The 23,917-nt window shown below is 37.2% G+C and overlaps 2 protein-coding genes across 2 annotated transcripts; one reads left to right on the top strand and one right to left on the bottom strand.

Moving 5' to 3' along the window:
* Positions 1-11,896: 11,896 nt before the first annotated feature.
* LOC140882090 (oxygen-evolving enhancer protein 2, chloroplastic-like) lies at positions 11,897-13,223 on the bottom strand. The gene is made up of 4 exons (XM_073287843.1): positions 12,862-13,223; positions 12,492-12,724; positions 12,352-12,402; positions 11,897-12,274 (listed from the first exon to the last, which is right to left on the bottom strand). The coding sequence occupies exons 1-4, from the start codon at positions 13,085-13,087 to the stop codon at positions 12,014-12,016; spliced, it is 771 nt and encodes a 256-aa protein (XP_073143944.1). The 5' UTR covers positions 13,088-13,223; the 3' UTR covers positions 11,897-12,013.
* Positions 13,224-22,403: 9,180 nt separating this feature from the next.
* LOC140879330 (uncharacterized) lies at positions 22,404-23,162 on the top strand. The gene has a single exon (XM_073283008.1). It carries the CDS (start codon positions 22,404-22,406, stop codon positions 23,160-23,162), a length of 759 nt encoding a protein of 252 aa, XP_073139109.1.
* The last annotated feature ends 755 nt before the right edge of the window (positions 23,163-23,917 follow it).

Here is a 23,917-nt window from a genome sequence, read left to right as displayed (position 1 = left end):
GCATTCACAATCCACAACCAGACATTCAACCACTTTCTTAGACAGGTATTTGTAACTGGGAGCTTTGGTCTGTACTCATTTACAACATGTGGAAGCAAAACAAACAGAAAAAATCAGAGAAGAACAAACCTGTGACTACGAAGTTTCCAACTCCCAAATCAGAGAAGCCACGCAAAAAGCAGATCTAAAAAGATATCGCATTGCTTTAAATATAGCATAATTTATTCATCTAATAATATGTAGCTATAAATATACCTGAGCCCACAGACACGAGGATGAGGGTGTGCCTTATGAAATAATCGGTTCCCCACTTGATAGCTTCCAATGCAAAAGTTCCCTCGGGTTTAGCGTGTCTCCATCAATTCAAGCCTTCAATATGTATCCTCTCACACTTTTCATCAAACGCCTATTGCTCGCTGTTTTACATGGGTCCAGGGGATTTTGCTTCAAACCTGCGAGCAAACCAACAATGATACAGAGGTTTATGTAAAAATGATTATAGTCATCAACATTCACGAAAAGCTCACGATCTTGAAATTTCACGAACCGATTTGGGTGACTTCTGAAAACTTACAATTTTGGATTTAGGGCTTCTTGTCACGGCAGAGTGCTTAACATACGGTGGAGCAGATGGCCAGAAACGAGATGAATCCACGCAAGCGATAGAGAAAAATCACCGGAGAAGGAAGAGATTGGAGTTGCGGCCAGATTTTTCCATCGGGCGTTGAGAGTGCTGAGCGTGAGTGAGGCCGATCGAGGGTGAGTGAAAAGGTTAAGTGTGGGAGTGAGAAAATTAAAGGCGTGACTTGCAAAAGCGATTTTAGGTTTTATTTTTTTTAAAAAAAAAAAATTAATTAAAAATGACATAATAAATTAAAAAGAAGCTTAAAGACAACAGTGTTATAAAACCGTTGTCCTTTGTCAATAAAAAATGCTCATAGACAACAGTCCTGTAAAACCGTTGTCGTAGGTCCAAAATACACGCTCATAGACAACAATCGTTTAAAACCGTTGTCTTATACCCTTAAACGACAACGGTTTTAAGTAAAATGTTGTCTTTTTTATTAACACAAGAGTAAAACACAACGGTTTTAATTAAAACGGTTGTTATAAAGTGCAAGACAACGGTTTTTACATAAAAACGTTGTCTATTGAGTGTTGTTGATGAGCATTTTTCTTGTAGTGAGAGATTCTGGTTATTTTTGTTTTGTAGGTTTATCATGGACGTGCCGGCTGTTGACGTCAGATTCCGACCACCGGAAGTCAATATGTCAGATTTATGTGAAGATTCAATTTCTTTGATCATCCAGAAGTTTGAAGATTATTTGAAGAGAAAAGACAAACAGAAATTTGGACAACAATCTAAGCACCCTAGTTTTCCTGCTCCTGAAAATCTGTTGAGGGTGTCACCTACTCGAGAACCATCTCGACCAAGGTATGTTGTTAATTATGAATCTAATACCAAGAATTTTGATTATGTACAATGCAGGGAATGCAATGGATATGGACACTATGCAATTGAATGTGCAAATCGATTCCACAAAGGTATGGCTATGTTCTTGAGTGATGATGACTCTGACAGAGATCAAGAACAGAATGATGAAGAAGATCATACCTCCCTGGCTGCATTGTTGAAAGAAAAGAGGTGTTTTCAAGTCAATCCACTGGGTGTTACCTCCGGTGTTGCAACACCAAGTCGCAACACCAGTGAAAAATCAGTTTGCTTGAATACATCTACTCTTGGTAATTTTGGTGATCAGGAAGCTGTCACTGATGATATAACTCTAAAGTGTGTACAGAATCTTTATGAGGAGTTGTATGCTGATCGGATCAAACAGAACAAGTTGAACACAACTCTCTCTAAAGAAAATTCTGATTTGAAGTCTGCCATGGCCAAACTTGAAGTGATTCTAGGTAAGAAAAATCTTGAATTCTGCAATGATAAGGGGGAGCTTGAAAAGGTAACTCTAAATCTTGATAAGTTTAATTCAAGTACATCTAAGCTTGATTTTATAATGGGTAAAGATGGTAAGACTGGTCTAGGGTTATAAAAACAGAGTGTTTGAAGTTGGAGAATCATCAAAACCAACAGTGTTTGTGAAAGAAGGTAGCAATACTTCTAGCACACCCATTGTCGCTCTGTCATTCCAGAATTCTACATCAAAAGAGCGTGTTCCTCCTCAAAAGCCAAAGCAATGGAAGCGTCATTTTATGTGTCATTACTGTTTCAAATCAGATCACATCAGGCCCTTTTGTTTCAAGACCAGGAATGACTGCATGTATTGGAAGTCAAAGCTGATGTTGCCCCCCGTGTTGCACAACACCAGGCGCAACACCACCAAAAACAGACCCACAACAAAGAAAATTTGGGTACGAAAGTTTGATTTTCAGTATTTTGATGTTTATACTTCCTTGAAAATTAACTTTGCAGGTTACTGGTACTTTCATAGAGGAAGCTCACACCACATTACAGGTTCGAAAGAACATCGGATTGAACAAAGATGTGGTAAAGTGACTTATGGAGATATTGAAAAAGGAAGGATTGTTGGTAAAGGAACACTGAACGTAGAAGGATTTTCAAAGTTTCACAATGTGCTACATGTCAAGGGACTAAACTCAAATTTGATATCTTTTAGTCAATTGTGTGATGATGATTTTCATGTCAAGTTTGATAAAAATACTTGTGAAGTTTTTGATTATGCTAACATATGTGTTTTGATAGGTACAAGATCAGCAGATTACTACCAATTTGGAGAGGAACGTGTCTGCAACTACATGAAAGTGAATGATCTTGATTTATGGCACCAAAAGTTGTGTCATGTAAATTTGGAGGCATTGAAAAATCTGTGTAAGTATGAAGCTGTCCAAGGTATGTTTATTTTGAATTCTGGAGTTCCATATGTATGTGGTGCATGCCAAATAGGTAAGAAAACTCTCGTGTTGCACCCCGTGTTACAACACTTTGGGACAACATGGTGCATTGAGCTTTTGCATTTGGAGTCAATGGATCCTATGGAACTGGAAAGCTATGGAGGTAAGAAGTTTTTTTTTTGTGTGTGTTGATGACTTCTCACGTTTTACACGAGTAAGATTCTTCAAAGAGAAGTTGGATATGTTTGATATTTTTAATAATTTACTCACAAAGATTACTAACCTACATAACTTGAAGGTTGGAAGGATCAGGACCGATCATGGTAAGATTTTTGAGAACTCTTTATATTTTTGTGATAAGAATGGCATATCACATGAGTTTTCTGCCCCAAAAACTCCTTAACACAATGGCATGGCCAAAAGAAAGAATAGAACGTTGCAGGAGATGGCTAGGGTGATGCTGAGCTCAAAGAATATCTCAAAAATATTTTGGGCAGAAGTCGTGGATACAGCTTGTCGTGCATTGAATCGAGTATACTTAAGGAGTGGTTCTACTATAACTTCCTATGAGATTCTCATGGGAAAGAGGCCAAACCATAAATTTTTTCATGTTTTTGGCTGTATTTATTTTATTTTGAATGAAAGAGATCACCTAGCCAAATTTGATTCCAAAAGTGAAAAATGCTTGTTTCTTGGATATGCTTTGAATAGTCATGCATGTAGAATGTGTAATCTGAGAACTGGAGCAGTTATGGAATCTATTAATGTAGATTTTGATGATTTTGCAGATATCGAAGGAAAAATTACTAAGGATGATCTGCTGGAAATTTTCAGTCCATTGAAAGATCCAAGTGTTGTCTCTGATGTTGCAACATCAAGCACAACATCGGGTCTAACAGTGACTGAAACTGAAGATAATCAGCCAAGAAATGATTATGTTGTTTTGATAAATGATGTTAAGGACATTTCAAGCAAAATACAGAAGAACCATCCATCATCACAGACTTTTGAAGATGCTTCTGGAACAATGCAAAGTCGGATGAAGGACAAAGTGGACTACCTCAAGGTGATTGGGTTAGTATGCGTGAGTTTCATGTCCACAAACGAGGTAAGGTTGATTGAACATCTTCTTGAAATTGGCTTCAAACGAGGTAAGTTTGATAAAACTTTTTTTATTCAAAAGTCCAAAGGTGAAATACCTGTTTGCCAAGTTTTTGTGGATGACATCATTTTTTGTGCTTCTTCTCAAAAGCATGTTGATGATTTTGTTGAATGCATGTCTTCCATCTTTGAATTGAGCATGATAGTTGAGTTGAGTTATTTTCTTGGTTTTGATGTTAAGAAAATACATGATGATATTTTTCTGTCCCAAAGCAAGTATGTCAAAATTTTGGTGAAAAATTTCTGTAATGAGAACACTAAAAGCATGAAAACATCAATAGGATCTAGTGAAAAGTTGGGTAAGAATGGTGTTGCGGCCGGTGTTGCCAACACCATGTACCACATCGTGATTGGAAGTTTTTTGTACTTAACTGCAATTCATGCTAATATCATGTTTAGTGTGTGTTTATGTGCTAGGTACCAATCTGATCCTAAGGTCACACTTTTAAAAGAAGTAAAATGTATCTTAAGATACACCTTCGACACCTTGGATTTGAGATTGTGGTACACTAGGGACACAAATATCATTCTTGTTGGTTTTACAGTGTGTTTATGTGCTGGGGTTTTGAATGATAGAACATGCACTATGGGAGGGTGTTTTTATCATGGAAATAGAAGTTTTTGTTCACAACTCCTTTGGATGAACCAAATGGTAGAGGATTATGAATTTAAAAGTGAACCCCCCATTTGTGATAATTTGAGTGCGATTGACATTTCAGAAAACCCAGTTCAACACTCTCGCACAAAACCCATTGACATTCGGCGTCACTTTATTCGAGATTTGGTAGAAAAAAGTGTGATCCGAATGGATTTTGTTGGAACTAATAACCAACTGATAGTTATATTCACAAAAGTTTTAGTTTTAGAGAGATTCTCTACTCTTTGGAGGTCTCTCAGCATGTGTGCATTATAATCATTTGCTGGTGTTGTCGCCGGTGTTACAACACCATAGATAACACTGCTGTTTTTTCTTTTTCATGCATGTTTAGGATTTTAGGCATTTTGCATTCACTTTGTGATGTGTAGTGTTTTAATCTCTGTTACAGTGATTCGACTGATGCCAAGTTTTTCAGCAAAATTTTTATTAAACACACTGACCCTTGTTTATGGAACTCTGACTAAACCACTAAGTAGTTGAGGGATGTACGTGTATTCCATGTTCTTGTCCCATGTGAAAGGTGATTTTGCAAATTCAGTGTTAAGCTTTTTAATAAGTTTTATGACCAATGTCATATGTACAAACTTTATCAATAATCGGAAGAAAATGGAAAAAGCTACCTAATTGAGTCCAATGAAGACTGTTCTTTTAGTGTGCAGGCTACCACTTCTGAAAATTTTCTGAAATCAAGGGTAATCAAGTGTGTATGTCTCAAATGCTTTTTGAAAAACTATGGTGTTGTTGATGATGTTGGAACCATGAGAGGCAACACTACACTTGTCAACATATCATTTGCTTGTGGTTGCATTTTATTTTTATGTTACATTCTGTTTTAGGCATAAAATAAGACATGCATATGCATTCAGAATTGTGAATATTTTTTGTTCAGGGTTTGACGTTCTAAACGAACAAATTTGGTGAAATACTCTATCTACTGAAAAATGAATTTTGTGATTAACAATGATGTAGTGGAGTTGAGCCGATGTGGAGTTATTTATGGGAATTTTGATTGCTTTCAATCTCGGATTATTTTCATAGTTGGGTTGGATTTTATTTCCTCGATTTGAAAAGTTTTACCCATAATAATTTTCGTTGGTAAGTGTTTCTAGATGAGTTTTTCAGAAGGTGACTGTTTGAATGTTTGAATTTCTTTTTACTGACCAATGAATTTCTTTTAATCATATATTACTCATTGATTTGATCATTCTTATGCTTAATTGGTCTTTGTAGTCATAAAATTGTCTTCCTACATTCTCTCTCTTTGATTATATTTAAGCTTATCTGATTTCTGTGCTAATCAGATTGTCTTTTTGTTTTTGGTTTTTCCAAACATGTGCCTAATTATGATGTCATTGAGGAAGAACCGGATGCAGATATGCAACAAAAACTTGCAGATAATAGGCCTAATATGTTTGGTATTTCATCTTTCATCTCTGAGGATGATGAATTTGAGGAAGCGAACACTAAAGATTCTGCTGGTGATGATGTTGTGAATGGTGTTGCCAACACTGGAGGCAACACTGTTTATGCAGATTGTGACATGTCACTTTCCTTATCTCACAATTTATATTCAGAAGCTTCTATTGTTGATTGACATCTGTATGTCAACCATGAGTTCATTGAAGAGAAGAAGATTGATCTGGATGCTTGCAAGAGGCAGAATTTGGTTGAATTTGTTCAAGACTCGAGGTCTTTTTGCTACTGTTTTTTGATTTTGTTCATCACAGTCGAAAGACTTTTTTGGAACTCTTTACAAACCTCGCTGCTGGTGTAGATGCTGAGAAATCTACCAATTTTGACAGAGTGTCTGTGCATGAGCGAATATATGTTTGATTCAGTTGTTATCACTGCTCTATAACGCACTTTTGATGTAGAAGAGAAAGGTGTTCTGCTGAAAATCAATTAGTGTTGTGAAGAACGAGACTCCTTCAACCAAATCTACTATGATAACCAAGTACAAGGAGTGATAATTTTTGCAATTGGAACTTGATTTCTTTTCAAGTTTGTTGAAGTTGATATTCAAGTTCATATTTCAATTTGCTGATGGAGGTTGATAAAGTCCACAAATTTGCCTTTTCCATCCCTCATCTTTGGGATTCTGGAATAATATGGCTTTATCCGAGACATTGATGTGTCTTTGTCTCTGGTTGGTTAAGAATTGAAGGCTGCTCATATTTTGCTAAAAGGGAAAATAGACCTAACCTGGTCTGAATTTGATGTTGTGCCTCGTGTTGCCAACACTGTGCGCAACACTGCTCCCACAGCTAATTTATGCAGATCACTCATGCTCTTGTACAATCTTTGATGGATCATGTAGTGAAGAAAATAAGAGAGGAGAAGGAAGACAGTGTATACTATGAAGCCTTATTGGCTGAGTATCGATTGATGATTGAATTTGATGTTTTTGTTCTTCCTATTGCTACTGAGGAAATTGTCTTTTATGATGATGCTGAAGCTTCCTTGACTCAAGTTCTGGACATTCTGAAGCAAGGGAAGGCTGATATTCTGTGGTTGTTTTTGCTCAACCTTTCGATGATGAGCTTGATAAAGAGATGCTGGAATAATTTGCTGCAATCAGGCCCAATGTATCTTATAATTCCTCCACATCTAAGATTAGGTTGATGCTTAAGCTAGTGAGGAATCAAATTTTTCGAGGAAGATGATGCTGATGCTGGTGTTGTTGATGGTGTTGCCAACATCACAGACAACACGGCTGCTGCTGAGTTTTATTTGACTACTGTCTTTTCCCACAAGTTCTACTATGGAAAAGATACTTCTGTGTGACTCTTGTATGTGAATCGAGGCTGATTGATGAGAAGAATATCGATGCGGATGCCTATGGAAAGTTCAATTTGGTTGAATTTTTGAAAGGCTCAAAAACTATTTTATAGTTTTACTCCAGTGGTGCCCTACATCAGGAAACCAGTGCTGGAATTTTTGGTGAGAGTAAAGTTTTTTTTGTTCAACCCTGCCATCATCAATATTCTTTATGACACACCGGATGTTGAAGTAGGGAACCACCCTGATATTCATGAAGCTAATGCTTACTCATTAGTGGTTTGCTCAAAAGTTTCCTGGACAACTCTCTGTTGCAAAGCTCACATCCTTTTACTCTATCTCACACAAAACAGCTGTACGCAATTGGATGCTTTCTACAAGCTTCAACGTGGTGACTCGACCACAAGCGTTTGTGTCATTTTCTATAGAGACTGAGAGCACTTTCAATTTTAGCAAACTCGTATTCAAGACTATACTCCAGTTTGCAGATGGAATATTAAAATCCATCAATCTGTCTTTTCCATCTTTGATCTATGGAATTTTGGAGTTTCAAGGTTTGCTTTGTGATTGGTGAAGGTATCTCTGAACTGACTGAAGATCTGCAGGTTGCAGCTGCTTTATTAATAGGGAAGATAAAGCTTGTCCTTGACCTTCCTTGGTCTGAATCTACTGCTGTTGTTACTGGTGCTGATGTTGTTCCCGGTGTTGCCAACACGGGAGACAACACTGAAGAAACTGATGAAATTGTGCATACACCCTCTTCTCTGGAATTTTATGTTTCTATCATTCAGGCTCTCATGACTCATGCTGAAAAGAAGTTTCCCAAGCCCAGGAGGACTTGGATCATTATGGAGCCTTGTTAGGTGACTATCGCACAAGATTTGGCATTTCTGGCCAAAAAGGGGGAGAGAATGCACAAGATGAGGCTGGTCCATCTGGGACTAAGGACGATGAGGATGAGTACACTGAAGATCAGGAGGGATATGATACTTATCAATTTTAGGATTGATTGGTGTCACCCCATATTTTTTTCCTTATCTCATCTTTGCTTTAATTTTTTGATTATTATATCTGTTTTGTTTTGCTCTAGTTATGTGCTTTAATTGCTCTGATATGTTTTAACTAGATTAACTTCTTCTACCCCTCTTATGCTCTGATATATGAATTATAGAATCCCACGTGTTACTGTCCATGTTATCCGTCGTGTTACCAACACAAGGGACAACACTTCAGGGGGAGACTTACAATTCAGGGGGAGAAGTCTTTTAAACTCAGGGGGAGTTTATGTTTATAGTTTTTTGTGATAGTTTTGTCCAGAAAGGCAAAAAGGGGGAGATTGAAAGAAATTTTAATTCCTTGAAATTTCTACCTTGAGATTAATTAGATTGCATTTGAATTTTGCCTTCTAGACAAAGATAGGATCTAGTATAAATATTATATGCTCTCGATATTGACTAGGATAGATATTTATCTAGAATGAATATTATATCTTGATTAGGAAATTAAGTGATTTATGTTTATAAAATATTATCAAGATATGATATGATAGGTTAAATATTATATGCTTTTATCGAAAATCTATAGATAGATATTTACCTAGATTCATTAATATCTTGATAATGAATTATTGGTTATCATTGTTATCAAATATTATCGAGATATTATTGTTTGTGTTCAAAAGAATCTTATTCCTAACAAAGACTTATTTCCTTAATTGTGTAGGACTCTACAAGGAAATCCTTCCATGCTTGGACTCTCATCTATAAGTAAAGGATTTCTGAGCACAAACAAACGGACACTTCAGAGGAGAATTCAGAGATCTTTCAGAAAAAATCACATTGAAGAATTCGAAGATTCTGAAGATATTTTGTAGTCGTCGTTACTAAGTGTCTCCGTGCTGCCGTTCGTGTTGAAAACATCAGAGATAACACTGTGGGAACTGTGTTGTTGAAGATCTTTACTGTCTCTTCAAATTTAGGCTACGAGAGTTGCATCTGATTTCTTTTATACTCTGATTGTATTTTAGGATGCAAATTTGATTTCTCAACTTGTTGAGAAATTTAGGATTTAATGATTTTTCGTAAAATAACTAGGATTATCTTTGTAAGACTGATCTTACGTTTACTGGTGATATTTAGCCCTAAGGCACCCGCACGAGTTTTTATACTCGTGCAAAATTAATTTCTTGTGTTATTTATTTTTGTTTATTTTCCGCTGCACTGTGTTGTCGTTGATGTTGTGACACCACGGACAACACTGACTCTTGATTTTAACCTACAATTACAATACGATTTCTGTCAGTTTTTGTTTTATGTTTTTGTTTAAAAAACTGTAGCTTGTGAATAAAAATATCAGTGGAACAAACCGTGAGCTTAATATAGTTCATGACCTGTGACTTCTATATTTTTCAGCAGCTTGGAGGAGGCAATGCAATGGCATGAAATGGTGCAACATTACTCTGAGCGACAACTTTTTTGTTTTTGTTTTTTTCTTCTTTTATGCAGTTCAAGCTCTTCGAGATCTGTACAGGTCCCTCAACAGCCCGGTGCAGCTGAAAAGGTGGAAATTAGGAGGCTGAGAATTTGGTAGAACTTTTTTTAGGGACTTTGCAGCCTACCCTTTTCAAATAAGTTTTATCTATGCATTTATTTATTTGTTTGATTGCAGTGACGGAAATGGTTCAAGCTTTTCTGACTTATGCCAAGTCTGGGAATTTAAATCTCTTGTGACATGATTAGTCAAATATAGCTCGGTGTCAGTTTTTCCAGATCCGATCTACTACATAATTACAATATATCTAGCAAATAATATGTAGTGCATTTACTGTTCTAAGTTCTATCTTGTATCTTACGATTTCATTTTCAAAGAAAATATGTGTTTCTTACTATTATCACTGTATTCAGTGATGAAATAATATTCCAGGTTGTAGAGCCTTTAAGACCATGGGAGTCGGATCTCCACTAGAAGATGCTCGACAACTTGCACAAAGATATGATAAGAGTAAAGCTGAAGCTCAGGTAACACTAGTACTTTGAAATGTGATGCATGCCATGAGCTCTGTTCTTCACGAAATTTGGCAATATCTTCTGAAGGAATATACATTCTCATATTCCATTCTAAAAACAAAGACTTTTTTTCTTGAATCTTATAGGTACTTGGCTCCTGAATAAACCTAGCACGGCAAAGGGTCCGATAAAATCGATGTTTACATCTTTGAAGTCGTTCTGTTGCAACTAGTAACTGGTCGAAAACCTATTGAATCAAGAAGAGGACCAGGAGAAGAAAATTTGGTTTCTTGAGCTACAATTTGAGCTGGAATCCATGGGGAAGGTCTCCGGTGTTTATTTATTCAACTTAGAAATTAGATTTCTCATTTTATTGATTTTTTTTGCCTATTATTTTTCCCTATTAATTTTCTTCAGAATTTTGTGAATATTATTTTTGATTGATGAAAAATTGTATATTAAATTTTATTTTCGAATTTTGTATTTTAAATGATTTATAATATTGAAAAATTGTGTATTAAATTTTAATTTTTTTTGTTTTTTATTTAAAAAAAAACTACGTTTTTAAACCGTTGTCTTTAACGACAAAAGACTACGGTTTTTCACCGTAGTCTATGAAAGACTATAGTTTTTACGACATAAAGACTACGGTTTTAAACCGTAGTTTTTTACGACAAAAGTCTACGGTTTAAAACCGTAGTCTATGACCGCACTTTTTTAACTACATAGCGTTTAACATCGGTTTTACAACCCCAATTAACTACGTTTTTTCACCGTAGTCTTTTACGACATAAGACTACGGTTTAAAACCGTAGTCTATGACCGCACTTTTAACTATATAGCGTTTAACATCGGTTTTACAATCCCAATTAACTATGTTTTTTCACCGTAGTTTTTCAGCGTTTTTGTTGTAGTCTCCTGGAATTATGTTAACAACTAGTGGTGATTATGACATGCAATATTGAGATTTCCATCAACCATTGCCTCATGATCAGTGAGAAAATTTGTTGGATGATGATCGCAATACTGGGCATCTAGAACTTTAGTAAGTTCATATACTTCTGTACAAACTTATGGCCACAAAAAGGGTAGAGTCCCTTACATTCTAAGTATCTTCTTATCGATGTTCTAGGCTACTGTCTTCGTGGTTTTTTCTCACGTATGGCTAATTTTCCAGTGAGATTTGTTGGAAATTTGAAAATGGATTGAGGTGGAGTATTGAACGAGGAGAGAACTAAATTCTGTCCAAGTCGTCGATAGACTTCGACTAGAGAGTACGCTCAGGTGATATATCTCGGTGCAATAGGATAAAGGCTCGAAATCTTTAAATGATGATATGACTACGACCTGTTCACGAGTTGGTTTTGGAACAAAACTGTAATAAATCCCTTGTTAGGAAGAAAAGAAAGACAACAGAGAAAGCTGCCAAGGACCACAACTCAATATATTTTAACCTGAAACAGATTCAATGGATCAAGTGTTATATATTGTAGTTAAATCACATAAAGAATTACACCAAATATATATACTCTCTGATTTCTCAAGCAATACCGAAAGAACTCGATGTGCCCTCTACAAACTTCCTTGCACCTTTGAACCATCTTTTGTCTCCAGCCTGAGCCTTGCAGATGTAGAGCTTTCCGTCCGAAACTGAGGCCGTAATCAGCTGGTGTTTGCCACCTTCATCTCCATCTGCTGTTCTTGTCAACACAGACAAGAAATAGTATTGCTTCCCACCAATCACCGGGGTCGATGTCTCCAGTATGTTGGCAGTTGCCACGGCTCCCGAATCAAATCCACCCTGTACAAAGCCAAATGTGCTTGTTAAACAGGTGACATTTTGAAATCGTGTCATCCTACAAAACTAGTGATCTTTACCTCTGAATCAGTTTTACCGAAGTAGGATTGTTTTCCCAGAAGAAAGTCCACCTGAAAAATTTTAAGATACACTTTTTTGCATAAACTTATTGGCCAGATCCACAAAGCAGTTATGGATGTATAATGTAGTAAATACGTACTCCGGCGAGGAAGGCTTCGGGGGGACCGTAGTCTGTGATGGATTTTTTGTCAGTGGGGGTGATGATAACAGAAACGTTGCTGGTTGCATCAAAGTTGTCTTCATATCTCAGCACCTGACCTGGGAACTCCCTCTCTTTGCTTGGGTTCCACTTTGAGGGAATCTCTATCTTGAATCCATCACCAACGTAAGGTATGTACTCTGTGTTTGTCTTGGGCTTTCCAAATATATTGGCTGCACATATATATATATATAATCATTTGCTTGTGGCACTCAGTTGATGTATTGATCGACTTTCAGACTCGATAACAACAGATATCACAAGTTTACCAATGTACTCGAATATTAAAAAAAAGGAAAGAAAGATGTACCAGATTCTCCATAAGCAGCATCTGCAGGTGAAACCTTGGAGCCAATGGCAGCAGCACCAATGAGAACAGTGAGGGCCAGTCGACGAGACACGGCGGCTGCATCATCCTGTTTCTGGGCTTGGCAGACGATGTGGCTGGACCTCACATAGCTGCGCTGAGAGCAAGTTCTTGCTGCTTTGGAAGAGAGGGTCGAAATCTGATGCAGAAAACAAGCAGTGGAGGCCATGATTTACTTGACCGATCGGCCCCTAGTTTTTCTTTTCGCTTTTTTTCTCTCACTGTCTAAATTCGATGAATATCGTGGATAATGGAATAGATAAGAGGCACTGCGATATGTGAAGAGAAATGGTTGGTTTGGGTTGTAGGAAGATTAGGTTCATCATGGAGGATAAGGTTGGGGAGTTTGTCATTGGTCGTCATTTGTGCCACCTTTTATCACTCGCCAATTTCTTTGACCTCCATGTCATCACACACATTTAATGTGTATGTTTTTACGACATGAAAACTCGCAACGCTATTTTTCGGTGCGAATTGAGTAAACCTTCGAACTAACGCAATAGTCTGTAAATCACGTTAGGCATATAACTGCACTGGGTAAGGCTAACCCAAAAAAGTATTGGTATGGTGTCGAGCATCTATTAATGATCAAATGCTTATCAGTTACCTACTCCACCAATTTGAGACACCTCTTTGGAAGCGTGTGTGTATATATTTTGTCTATACAAATGTGATTCTAAGCTAAATGGGTGAAACACTTTGGTCTATTTGAACATTTCATTTGAAATTTAATTAATTAAAAAAGTACAGATAATAAGTTCTACATGTTTCTTTCACCACGGGAGATGTTTTCGAACAAAAAAAGTGTTGGGGAGATTTTTCTCAATGCGATGCAAGTGTAGAACAAATGAAATCACCCTTATTGAGTAATTAGTTTCTTGTAGAAGTTTAGGTTTCCATTTTTGAGTTATCTCTTTTGCTTGAGTAATTAGTTTCTTGTAGAAGTTTAGGTTTCCATTTTTGAGTTATCTCTTTTGCTTATTTTCCGGATTTGGTAATTTTATTTTTATTTTTTACTCCCTAAAATAAGGCCCAGAGAGAGTCACAAATGAGCAGACTCTGATCGGATTCGGACCTTCGACCATGGGTTTTGATAGTCGGTGAGGAAGTGAGAGTGTTATGTCATAGGATACATTTAAGTGTTGATATTTATTTTACATAGGTTTCACATTTTTTTAATGAACTCAAACATGAAGTTTTTTTATGAGATAGTCTCACTCACGGATTTTATTTCGTGTCACGTGTCAATCTCAATCATATTTACAATTAAAAAAATTATTTTTTGAGATATAAGTAAGAAATATTTTTCATTGGTGACCCAAATAAAAAGTTCGTCTCACAAAATTAAATTAACTCATAAGATCATCTCGTATTATTTTTTCACTTTTTTTTTTAGAAATTTCATGTCCACCTTGAAATTCACATTAGGATTATATCCTAAGATTAGGGTGAAGTCTCCCAAGATACGTAAACTACTAAAGTTTGAGTTGGAACTCTTTTTCTTTTCTTTTTTTTTTGTTAGTTTAAATTTTTATAATTTTTTTATTACTTAAATTTGTATAATTGAGTATTAATTAAAAATATTTTTTAAAATCAAATTTAAGTTTAAGTAAATTTTTAAATTTGTACCCTAAGATTTCATTTTTATTTTAAAACTTTTTTTTTCTATCATTATTTTATTCTGCAATGAAGACTCGAATATCTCTTTCATTTTTATTTATTTATTTTTTCTCCTATTTCAACCCGTACGTTTTGAAATGTATTTTATATCATTCAATTTTTTCTTCTGTTTTGGAGTGAAGACTCGAATCTCTTTTGTCCCTCCATTCGAATTTTTGTTTCCAAGAAAGCTCGATGAATATACAGGGTTCAAATTTCTTGATCTTTTTTACATGTCCAATTTTCTTCTAATTGTTTGACATCCGAATATTTTTTATTTTTTTTTGTTTGTTTTTCATTGTGTTATTAAGAGATGCTTGTTAATTATGCATTTTTGCTTGTGGTTTATGATGTTATATTTAAGTATCATCATTGTAGGAGATTTGAGTGACAATTATATATATATATAGCCATGTAAAATTTGATGACGAATTTATAATTCTTGGTAAGGGTGAAGAATTTTTCTTCGCCACCGTGCTTGTGGTTTTACCTTAAGGCAAAAACTTATATGAGACGGTCTCAAGGGTCATTTTTATGAGACGGATTTTTTATATGGGTTATCCATTAAAAACTATTACAATTTATGCTAAAAGTATTACTTATTATTATAAATATGGGTAGGATTGATCCGTCTCACAGGAGTGCTACTCTTGCCTTAATGTTCTTGAATATTAGTTATATTATCTTATTATTAATTTGTTGCACTTAATATGTAACAGAGAATTTATTACATTTTTTTTTATAGTGACCCGCTCCGAAATCACCTACTAATCAACGTAAGCATGCAATAAAATTTTAAAGCAGAGTAACTCAAAAATAAAACTAGCGGACACTTAAAAGATTCTACAAACCAACCGACGAAATACTACCGGTACTGAAATCAACTAAAATATTTTTTACACAACTCAATCGAAAGATAGTACTGATAATCCACAAATAGAAACCTGGTATGGAAACAATCTCAACACCGCTGCAGCTCAACGACTGTTACCTCCCAGTTCGTTCAACCTAAGTCATGCCCCATGGAATGGGGTGTCAAAAACCAAAAACCAAGGACGTGAGCTAACAACGCTCAGTACGAAATTATTAGCATACACATGTTATGAATGCTAATGCAAATGAACAGGTATCGAAAATCTATCACGGTAAAACTCTGCTCAACAAGAGGTTCCATGGTATGTAGCACGCTGGATCCGTCACATCAAGAGGTGACTCTCATACTAGAAAGAAACTGTGGATATAGGTGACATGATTCGAAATACCACAGATCCATCCATCTGCTCAATAACTCGGGGTTGAGCGACCTCGGTATAGGTTATATCAAGATACATGTTCAACATGATAATGCATGCAGCATAATAATCGTGACATACTATATACGCATAATACATGCCATATAAACACGCAAACATAGAACATGTATACTCAACCAAGATATCTCGGATAGTAGAGCCGTCAAAACGGGTCGGGCCCGTCGGGCCAGCCCGTCCCCCATGAAAAACTGGCGGGTTAGGTTAGGGTTTTACTGGCCCATTTGGAGGCGGGCCTAAATGGGCCACGGTTCGAGGCGGGGCGGGGCAAGGCGGGGCTGCCCGCCAGTTTTTTAAAAAAAAATTTAATTTTTTTTGAATTATTGGCATAAAAACACTTATTTTTAAATAATATGATTTTAAAATTTTAAAACTAGTATTTGTAGTCTTTTTAATATATTATATTATTATTTTTTTATGGTTAAATATCTATTTATATTATTTGGAAATGTGATTTTTTTATCCAAAATATAATAGTTAACATCAAAATTTTATATGAATTGTTTAATTTGACATTTATTATTTGTTATTGTGTAACATTTTTGATATAATTTTTTCAATCTCAAATAATAATTTTGTTTTTTGAATTTTTTATTTTTTAAAATTTTTGGCGGGTTGGCCTGCCTAGCCTGCAATCTGCGACGGGGAACGACGGGTTGGGTTTTTTATGGCCTGTTTGGAGGCGGGCCTAAATGGGTCAACCCAAACTGGCCGCTGGTTGGGGCGGGGCGGGCCGGCCCGTCTGACAGCTCTATCGGATAGTACGTCCGTACCTCAATACAAGCTACCTAGCAACACTGGTACTCTAGTCCAAGCCTATAAGTAGATAATCATCATATCACTTATTGCTTTCTAATAGACTTAACTAGACTAATAGCTACTCACTGAAGCTAATCAGAGTCTAGCATTATACCTACGTCTGTCGTTAGTCTTTTGATGATGATGACCTCAAAACCTAGGCACAATTCTGCTACGATCCTGGTAGCACCTCGTTATCAAATGACCCTCAAGACAACGCCCAGAAAACCCTCCAAAACCACCAAAAACGAGAGAGATAAGAGTGAATTGGTGAATGGAAATGAAGCCATCGGCCCCTATTTATAGACAACGATCGAAACTATCGATCCCACGTTCGGAGCTTTCGAACGGACTTTGGAGCTTCCGATCTCTAGCCAGTAGCCATCGAATGTGTGTCCCTGATTGGACATCACACTTATTCCGACAGAGTTTGGACCTTCTGAATAGATGATGATCGGAACTACCGATCCCATGTTCGAAGATTCTGTACGCACTTTAGAGCTTCCGATCTCTAGCCACCGAATGTGTGTCCCTGATTGGACAACACACTTCTTCCGACAGAGTTCGGACATTCCGAATTGAGGTTCGGAGTTTCCGATCTATCTCACGTCAGTTCACGAATCAGAAAGCCCATACTTTCTTATCCAAAGGCGATCGGATCTTCCAATCTTGAGTTCAAAGCTTCTGAACTCATCCTCTGCCTCCAACGTACAACGCTGTTTCCGAACTACTCTTCGGAGCTTCCGAACTGTCCATTAATTTTAACTCCTTGGAACCATTTTCGATTGATCTGGATCTGATTTACAACTCTTTAATTCCAACTGGAAGTCCCATAATCATGTTTTCACCAATTAAACATGTTTAGACATATGATTAACTTAATTAAAAATCGAGCTACTACTTTTTTCTCAACGTATATTAAAATCGAGACTGAAATGGGTCAAAAATATCATAGACATATTAGTATTCCGTTGCACGCAACAGCAAGCGTTGCGTGCTCATACAATCCATTTTTAAAGATTTTTTAAAATTAAAAAAATACAAAAAATATAGCGTTTTGCTAAACAAATAGTTGCAAAAACACAATAGATATATCAATTTTACAAAGTGTGGTATTTCGTAAATAAAAAATATCAAAAGACACAAAGTGAATATCATTCTGGTTCTATATATATATATATATATATAGAGTTTCTTTCAAGTGCCCACCTATCATGCCCACTACCATGCCCACCAATGATGTGGCACTATTCTATTGGATGTGATAAATTGTAAGTCCAATAGAATAGTGACACATCTACCATTCCCACCAATGATGTGGCACTATTCTATTGGATGTGATAAATTGTAGGTCCAATAGAATAGTGACACATCATTGGTGGGCATGATAGGTGGGCACTTGAAAGAAACTCTATATATATATATATATATATATATATATATATATATATATATATATATATATATATATATATAACGGCTAAAAAAGAGGAAGTCATAGAAAAATGAGTAATTTGCCTAATAATTTTAGTTTTCTTGAAAACTTAGTTAGGATATAATGGTAATTTTAAATAAAGTTTCACCAATTAATTAAAATTTAGTTAATTAGAGGATGTCTACTGTAATAATATAATAAGATAAGTTGAGATTCTTGATGGATTTTAGTTCCAACATTGAATTCAAGCCTAAGATTGATATGAAATTTGATAGCCTAGAGGAGGATTGGAAGTTTTGGGTTTAATATGGTGGAAAAAACTAGAGTTCGAGTTAAGAAGCATTATTTTAACAAGAACAAGAACACCTGCTTTATAACTTCGTATAAATATGTTTCTTGCAAGGAGGGTGTTTGTAAAGAATTCAAAAGAGATTCTATGATACTCAATCCTCAGCTTGTGTCATTGTTGAAACAGTCAATAGGAGTAGGGCAGGTACCACATGAGCTCCCAAAGGGTCTGGAGGCAGATTTCGCAATGGGTTTTGAACCTCTCAGGGTCCTGGAAAATAAATACAAAAAACAGGTGACAAAGATATATTGCAGGTGTTGGTTGAATGGAAAGGTCGATGTACGGAAGAAGCTACATGGTAAGATGTAACGCCCCAAATTTATCTTAATTGAATTTATATGAGATAATAGGAGATTAGAGAATTAGAGGAGGGACTTGATATTGATCAAGGACTGTTTTGCAAATTTTAGAATTTTCAGGGACTAGAGTGAAAAATAGAAATTTTATATATTATCTTCAACTTGTTTGGGTTGACTAGTCCTTCCTTCTTCATTTCCTTTCTTCTCCATTGGTTTCTCCCTCCATTGAAGACAAGAAGCGAGATCTTCAAGCTTTCAGATTTCCGATTACGCTCGATCCGTCCGGCAGAATTTTTATCCGAAGTTAGTTTTACGATCCCGGCTTCGAGGGCTTCATTATATTGTAAGTATTTCTCCGATCGGTTATATTTTATTTTTCGGATGTCGTTGGAATTCGATTCTTTTTTGGTATGATGTTCTTGAGCTAGCTCGTATCGTTTATTCTTAGTCAGATCAAAAATAGAACGTCATTTGGAATTGTTAAGAATTTTTGAGTGATTTTCGAAAAGATGGTGTAGCACCTAGGATTTCATAATTTAAATTCCATGCCTAAAATTCTTTTTTAATAATTATGATTTTAATTGCTTGGAATTAATTGCTTAAGTTTCCTTTAAAATTTAAGTGCTAAAATATTTTAAGTTATTTATTATTGAAATTTTTGAGACAGTGACTTCTGGTTACGTTGCTTGGCGATGGTGGATTTCGGCGGTAAATTCCAAGATTTGTTATTTTAAAAGTTTAGTATGGAGGTAGAAGGGAATTAGGTGAAAGTTTGAAAGTTAGAAGTTTCCAGGTATCAAAAAGCATTTTTCTTATTATTGCAATATTGGGCTAATTCTTTAATTTTTTCAAAAGTTAGAATTTTCATAAACCCGGATTAGTAAAACCCAATTTAATATTTTTAATTTGGGGTTTTAAAACTTATGAATTTTATTAGTGTAAGTTAGTAAGCAAAAGTTGTAGTACTTTAAAGTTGTACTTTTAAAGCAACACTCACACCTACTTTTAATTACTTACACCTATGCTTACACACACATGTACACACTACACACTCAACTTTTAAAACACTTAAATAATTTTATTTCAAACCCTAGCCACCCAAAACTCAAACAGCCGCCCCTCTCCTCTTTTCTCCCCCTCCCCTTCGGCCGTTCCTTTTCTTTGAGCTCCAGCCGCCGCCGCCGCCGTCGCTGGAAGACCCTCTAGGGAGGTTGTTCTAGGTGTTTATCAAGGGTTTCCATCTCTTTCCCTCTTGATTTTTGAATTTCTTGGGCTTTTGGTAGGCAAGGAAAGTATATGCATTTCCTTGGGCATTTAAACAAGCTATCTATGTTTTTTAGCTATATCCCTTGCAAATTTTCAAAATGCCTTTGTTATTAGACATGTTGTGTTAGGTTTTATGAATTTTTCAGCAAGGGGTTATGTTGGATTTTCGATTTTTGGATATACATGATTTTTAAGGAGTTGGATGGTAAATTGTGTCTTGAGAAATGTAGGGGTTTGTTGCATATTGCATTATTTCAAAAATTAAGAAGTTTCATGTCCTTTAATTTCGAAATTTTGCATGTGTTAGGGCTGAAATTGACGTGAGTTTGAAGCATTTTAATGATTTGCATTGGGCTTGATTGATTGTTCATGAGTTTGATGCATTTTGGTGCATGATCATGTGATTTTCGAAATGTGGAGTTGAAGTGTGGTTGAGGGCTGCCTATGTGTTTGTGGAAAGTCCTAATACATGTCTATAGGCGTGTTTGGTAGTTTGGAAGGAGGTAGAGGCAAGGGAAAAGGGCTTGGGATGGTTTCCTCCAAGTAAAATGGTTGTAAGGTGTTGATCTCCATGGGAAGGGCAGTTCTGTTTTCGGGGCAGGGGAGGAACTGAACGAGGTCTGGGCGTGGTTAGGGCTGGTCCTAGGTCTAGGTTATGATGTTGTGGTCGATTCGGTATAAAATGAGCTCGTTTCGGTTAAGTATTCAATGAGTTATGGGTCTTTGAAGTTGAGGTGTCGGTGCAGAATTTCTGGGAATAAATAAGGGGCTGTCCAAATTTGGGTTGTGTATGCATTGCTTGGTCTGTCAAATGAGGATACAATCTGGTCCTAGGGGTTTTTTGTAGTGTATGGAGAGTGTCGGTTCGAGCGGGGTCGAATTCGGTTAAGGTAAGAATGAGATATGGGCTTTTGGGTGCGATTGCTCGGGTTATGCCTTGGTTGTGAGCAATAGAGTTAAGTATGGGTTTTAGCACCTAGGGGCAGCCACTCTCCCACCCCATGTCCACAATTTTGTGTTGATTCTCATTTCCTAAAGTTGCATACATGTGTTCTTGAGTCTCTTCTTTGAGCCGAGCGAAATGTTACAAAGGAAGCCGCTTTTATTCATGCATGCTAAGTATTTTGAGCCGAGTCAAAGAAGGGAAAATAAAATATTTTTTTCAACGAAGTGATTTGATTGTGACAAGACAAGGTATTGATGGGTGGGGGATGCCTCACTCACTTGCCATAGACGGGTAGATCGAGATCGGGAGACATCCCGGGATCCCTACCAAAATAGACGGGTAGTGTGAGATCGGGAGAAATCTCGGGATCCTTACCAAATGACAGATAAAGGGGTAAGTCGCGTCGAGAGGAATCTCGGCGTCTTGCCGGCATAGTGCACTGCAGCCATTGATCGATCAAAATAGAGGGTCACAATTCAAGGATCTAAGTTTATAGTTTCAGTTTCAGTATCAGTTTGACTCATCTTAGTGCATTCAGTATTTAGTCATGCATGAGTGTCAGTTAAGTTAAGAAAGTTCTAGAATTTCACAGCGTGAGTTGGTGTGTGTTCATCGTTTACATGTTACCTCATTCTCTTGTAGCATACGCACTTTTACAGCTTAAGTTTCAAGTATATTATGTACTGTATTTTGAGTATTACCGCAGTTATTTTAAACTCTTGTTATTACATTGTTTATACTTGCTGTGTCATTAGACTCACTATGCTTGTTTGTTTGTCAGGTGAGGAGGAGTTCCTAAGGACCGAGGGGCAGGATCCTCGCGATTGAGGTCGCTGGTGGTGCAAGGCACTATGACCGTCGTTGTTTCTATTTTAAGTTCCGCAAAAGACTATGTTTTGAAATAAAGAATTTTACTATGAGTACTTTCAGTATTAGCCAGGATGTGTTTTTCCCTGTGCTTGATTTTTATGATTTGAAGTTTGTTATCGCTATTATTGCAACCGTGTGTGGTTGCCTTTATTTTCGAAGTTTATGGTTATCGCAGCTTGGATTCCTTTTATCACTTTTTCATCTTTATGTTAGAACTGCTGCGAGTGACAGGGTGGTTTGTTTATTTACAAACAAGTCATGGCAAAATTTTTTTAAATATCCGCATTTTTCTTTATTAATTAATTAAGATTAGAGGTAAGGATCGTTTCAGTTGGTATCAGAGCGCGGTCTTGGTTTGGGCTGTGCCTACTTTCGGTTGCCGAAACTCAAGGGATCTCGCCTCAAAGTCTGTAAGATTTATGTTTCGCATATTGCTATTTGTTCATATTAGTAGCATTAGTTTCCTAAATTATTTGAGCATGTTTTAAGTTTAAATAAAACCTTTTTCTTGAGGCATGAAATTTAAATTTTTGAAATTTGAACTTGGGCACAGATGGCACCTCGACGTGATCCCCATGTACCTCCACTGTCTCCTCCGCCGCCGCCACCTCCTCCGCCCCCTCCACTAGTTGATGTTAGGGCTCAGGTGCTAGCCGGCCTGGCTCGTATCTTACAGCAGCATGTCAAGGCCCCGAGGGCTAGACCTAGCATGGTCTATGAGCAGTTCAGGAAGATGGATCCTAAGGACTTCTCTGGTACTACGGACCCGATGGTAGCGGAGGGCTGGATTCACTCGCTAGAGGAAATTTTCCGCTACATGGAGTTGGGAGATGCGGAGCGAGTTCATTGTATGACTTTCCTTCTCAAGGATGACGCCGCCTTGTGGTTTGAGGGTGTGGAGAAGACTGTTGATGTTACCACACTGACTTGGGAAGCATTCAAGACTCTCTTCTATGAGAAGTACTATACCACTGAGGTGAGGGCGCAGTTGAAGAAAGAATTCATGAGTCTCCGGCAGGGAGATCTGACTGTATCCGAGTTTGTTCGGAAATTTGAGAGGGGTTGCCACTTCGTGCCATTGATAGGGAATGATGAGGCGGAGAAGTTGCAGCACTTTGTAGCATGTCTGAGGCCTACCATTCGTAGGGATGTGATGATGGATGAGCCAGTGGATTATGCAGCTGCCGTCAAGAAAGCTATGAGGTCCGAGCAGTCCTTGAAGGACATCAGTGTCGAGGTTCATAGCAAGAGGGCCTTCACTCATCAGGGTCACCATCAGCAGCATGGCAAGAAGCCATATCAGGGACAATAGAGGCAGCAGAGGCCCCAGGGGCACCATCAGGCCCAGAGACCCGCTCCTCCTAGGGCCGAGGATAAGCCTATTTGCCAGACATGCCACCGTCCACACTTTGGGAAGTGCTTGAAGGAAGCAGGAGTGTGTTTCAAATGCAAGAAGCCGGGTCATCTAGCTAAAGTCTGCCCGGAGTTGAGGAGGCCCGTGCAGGGTTGAGTGTTCATGATGCAGGCTGAGGAGGCCGACCCAGACACCACACTCATCACAGGTAACATCTTAAGTTTTTGGGTTTAGAGCAGTTAACGATTCACTACCACATGTGATTTTAAGTTTTCTTGTTCGGGGTCAATAATTTTTTATCATGTTGCATGTTTGGAGAACTTGACTGTAATAGCATGCGTAGTATCTTATTTGGGATTTGATGACCTAGAATGAGTCTAAGTAGAACTTGTGTTATTTAACTTCAATCTTTTCTGTGGATGTATTCACCGTTAATGCAGGTAGGATTGTAGTAGCTGGTGTAGCCACTAGAGCTTTGTTAGACTCGGGAGCTATACATTCTTTTATTTCGGAGGCATTTACCCGTAAGCGGGGTATTGAGTGTGAAGAGTTGTTTGGTAGGTTCACAGTGAACATCCCATTAGGGGAAGAACTGTCCACGAGGATTATGGTGAAGAATCTTGAGCTCTTGCTGCAAGGGCAACCAGTGAGTGCCGATCTGATAGTGTTGCCCATGCCTGAGTTCGACTTGATACTTGGGATGGATTGGATGA

This window comes from Henckelia pumila, chromosome 2 (assembly GCF_033568475.1).
Source record: "Henckelia pumila isolate YLH828 chromosome 2, ASM3356847v2, whole genome shotgun sequence".
Classification (NCBI taxonomy): domain Eukaryota; kingdom Viridiplantae; phylum Streptophyta; class Magnoliopsida; order Lamiales; family Gesneriaceae; genus Henckelia; species Henckelia pumila.
Note: the sequence above shows the minus strand (reverse complement) of the source record. Positions and strands in the feature narration are given on the sequence as shown.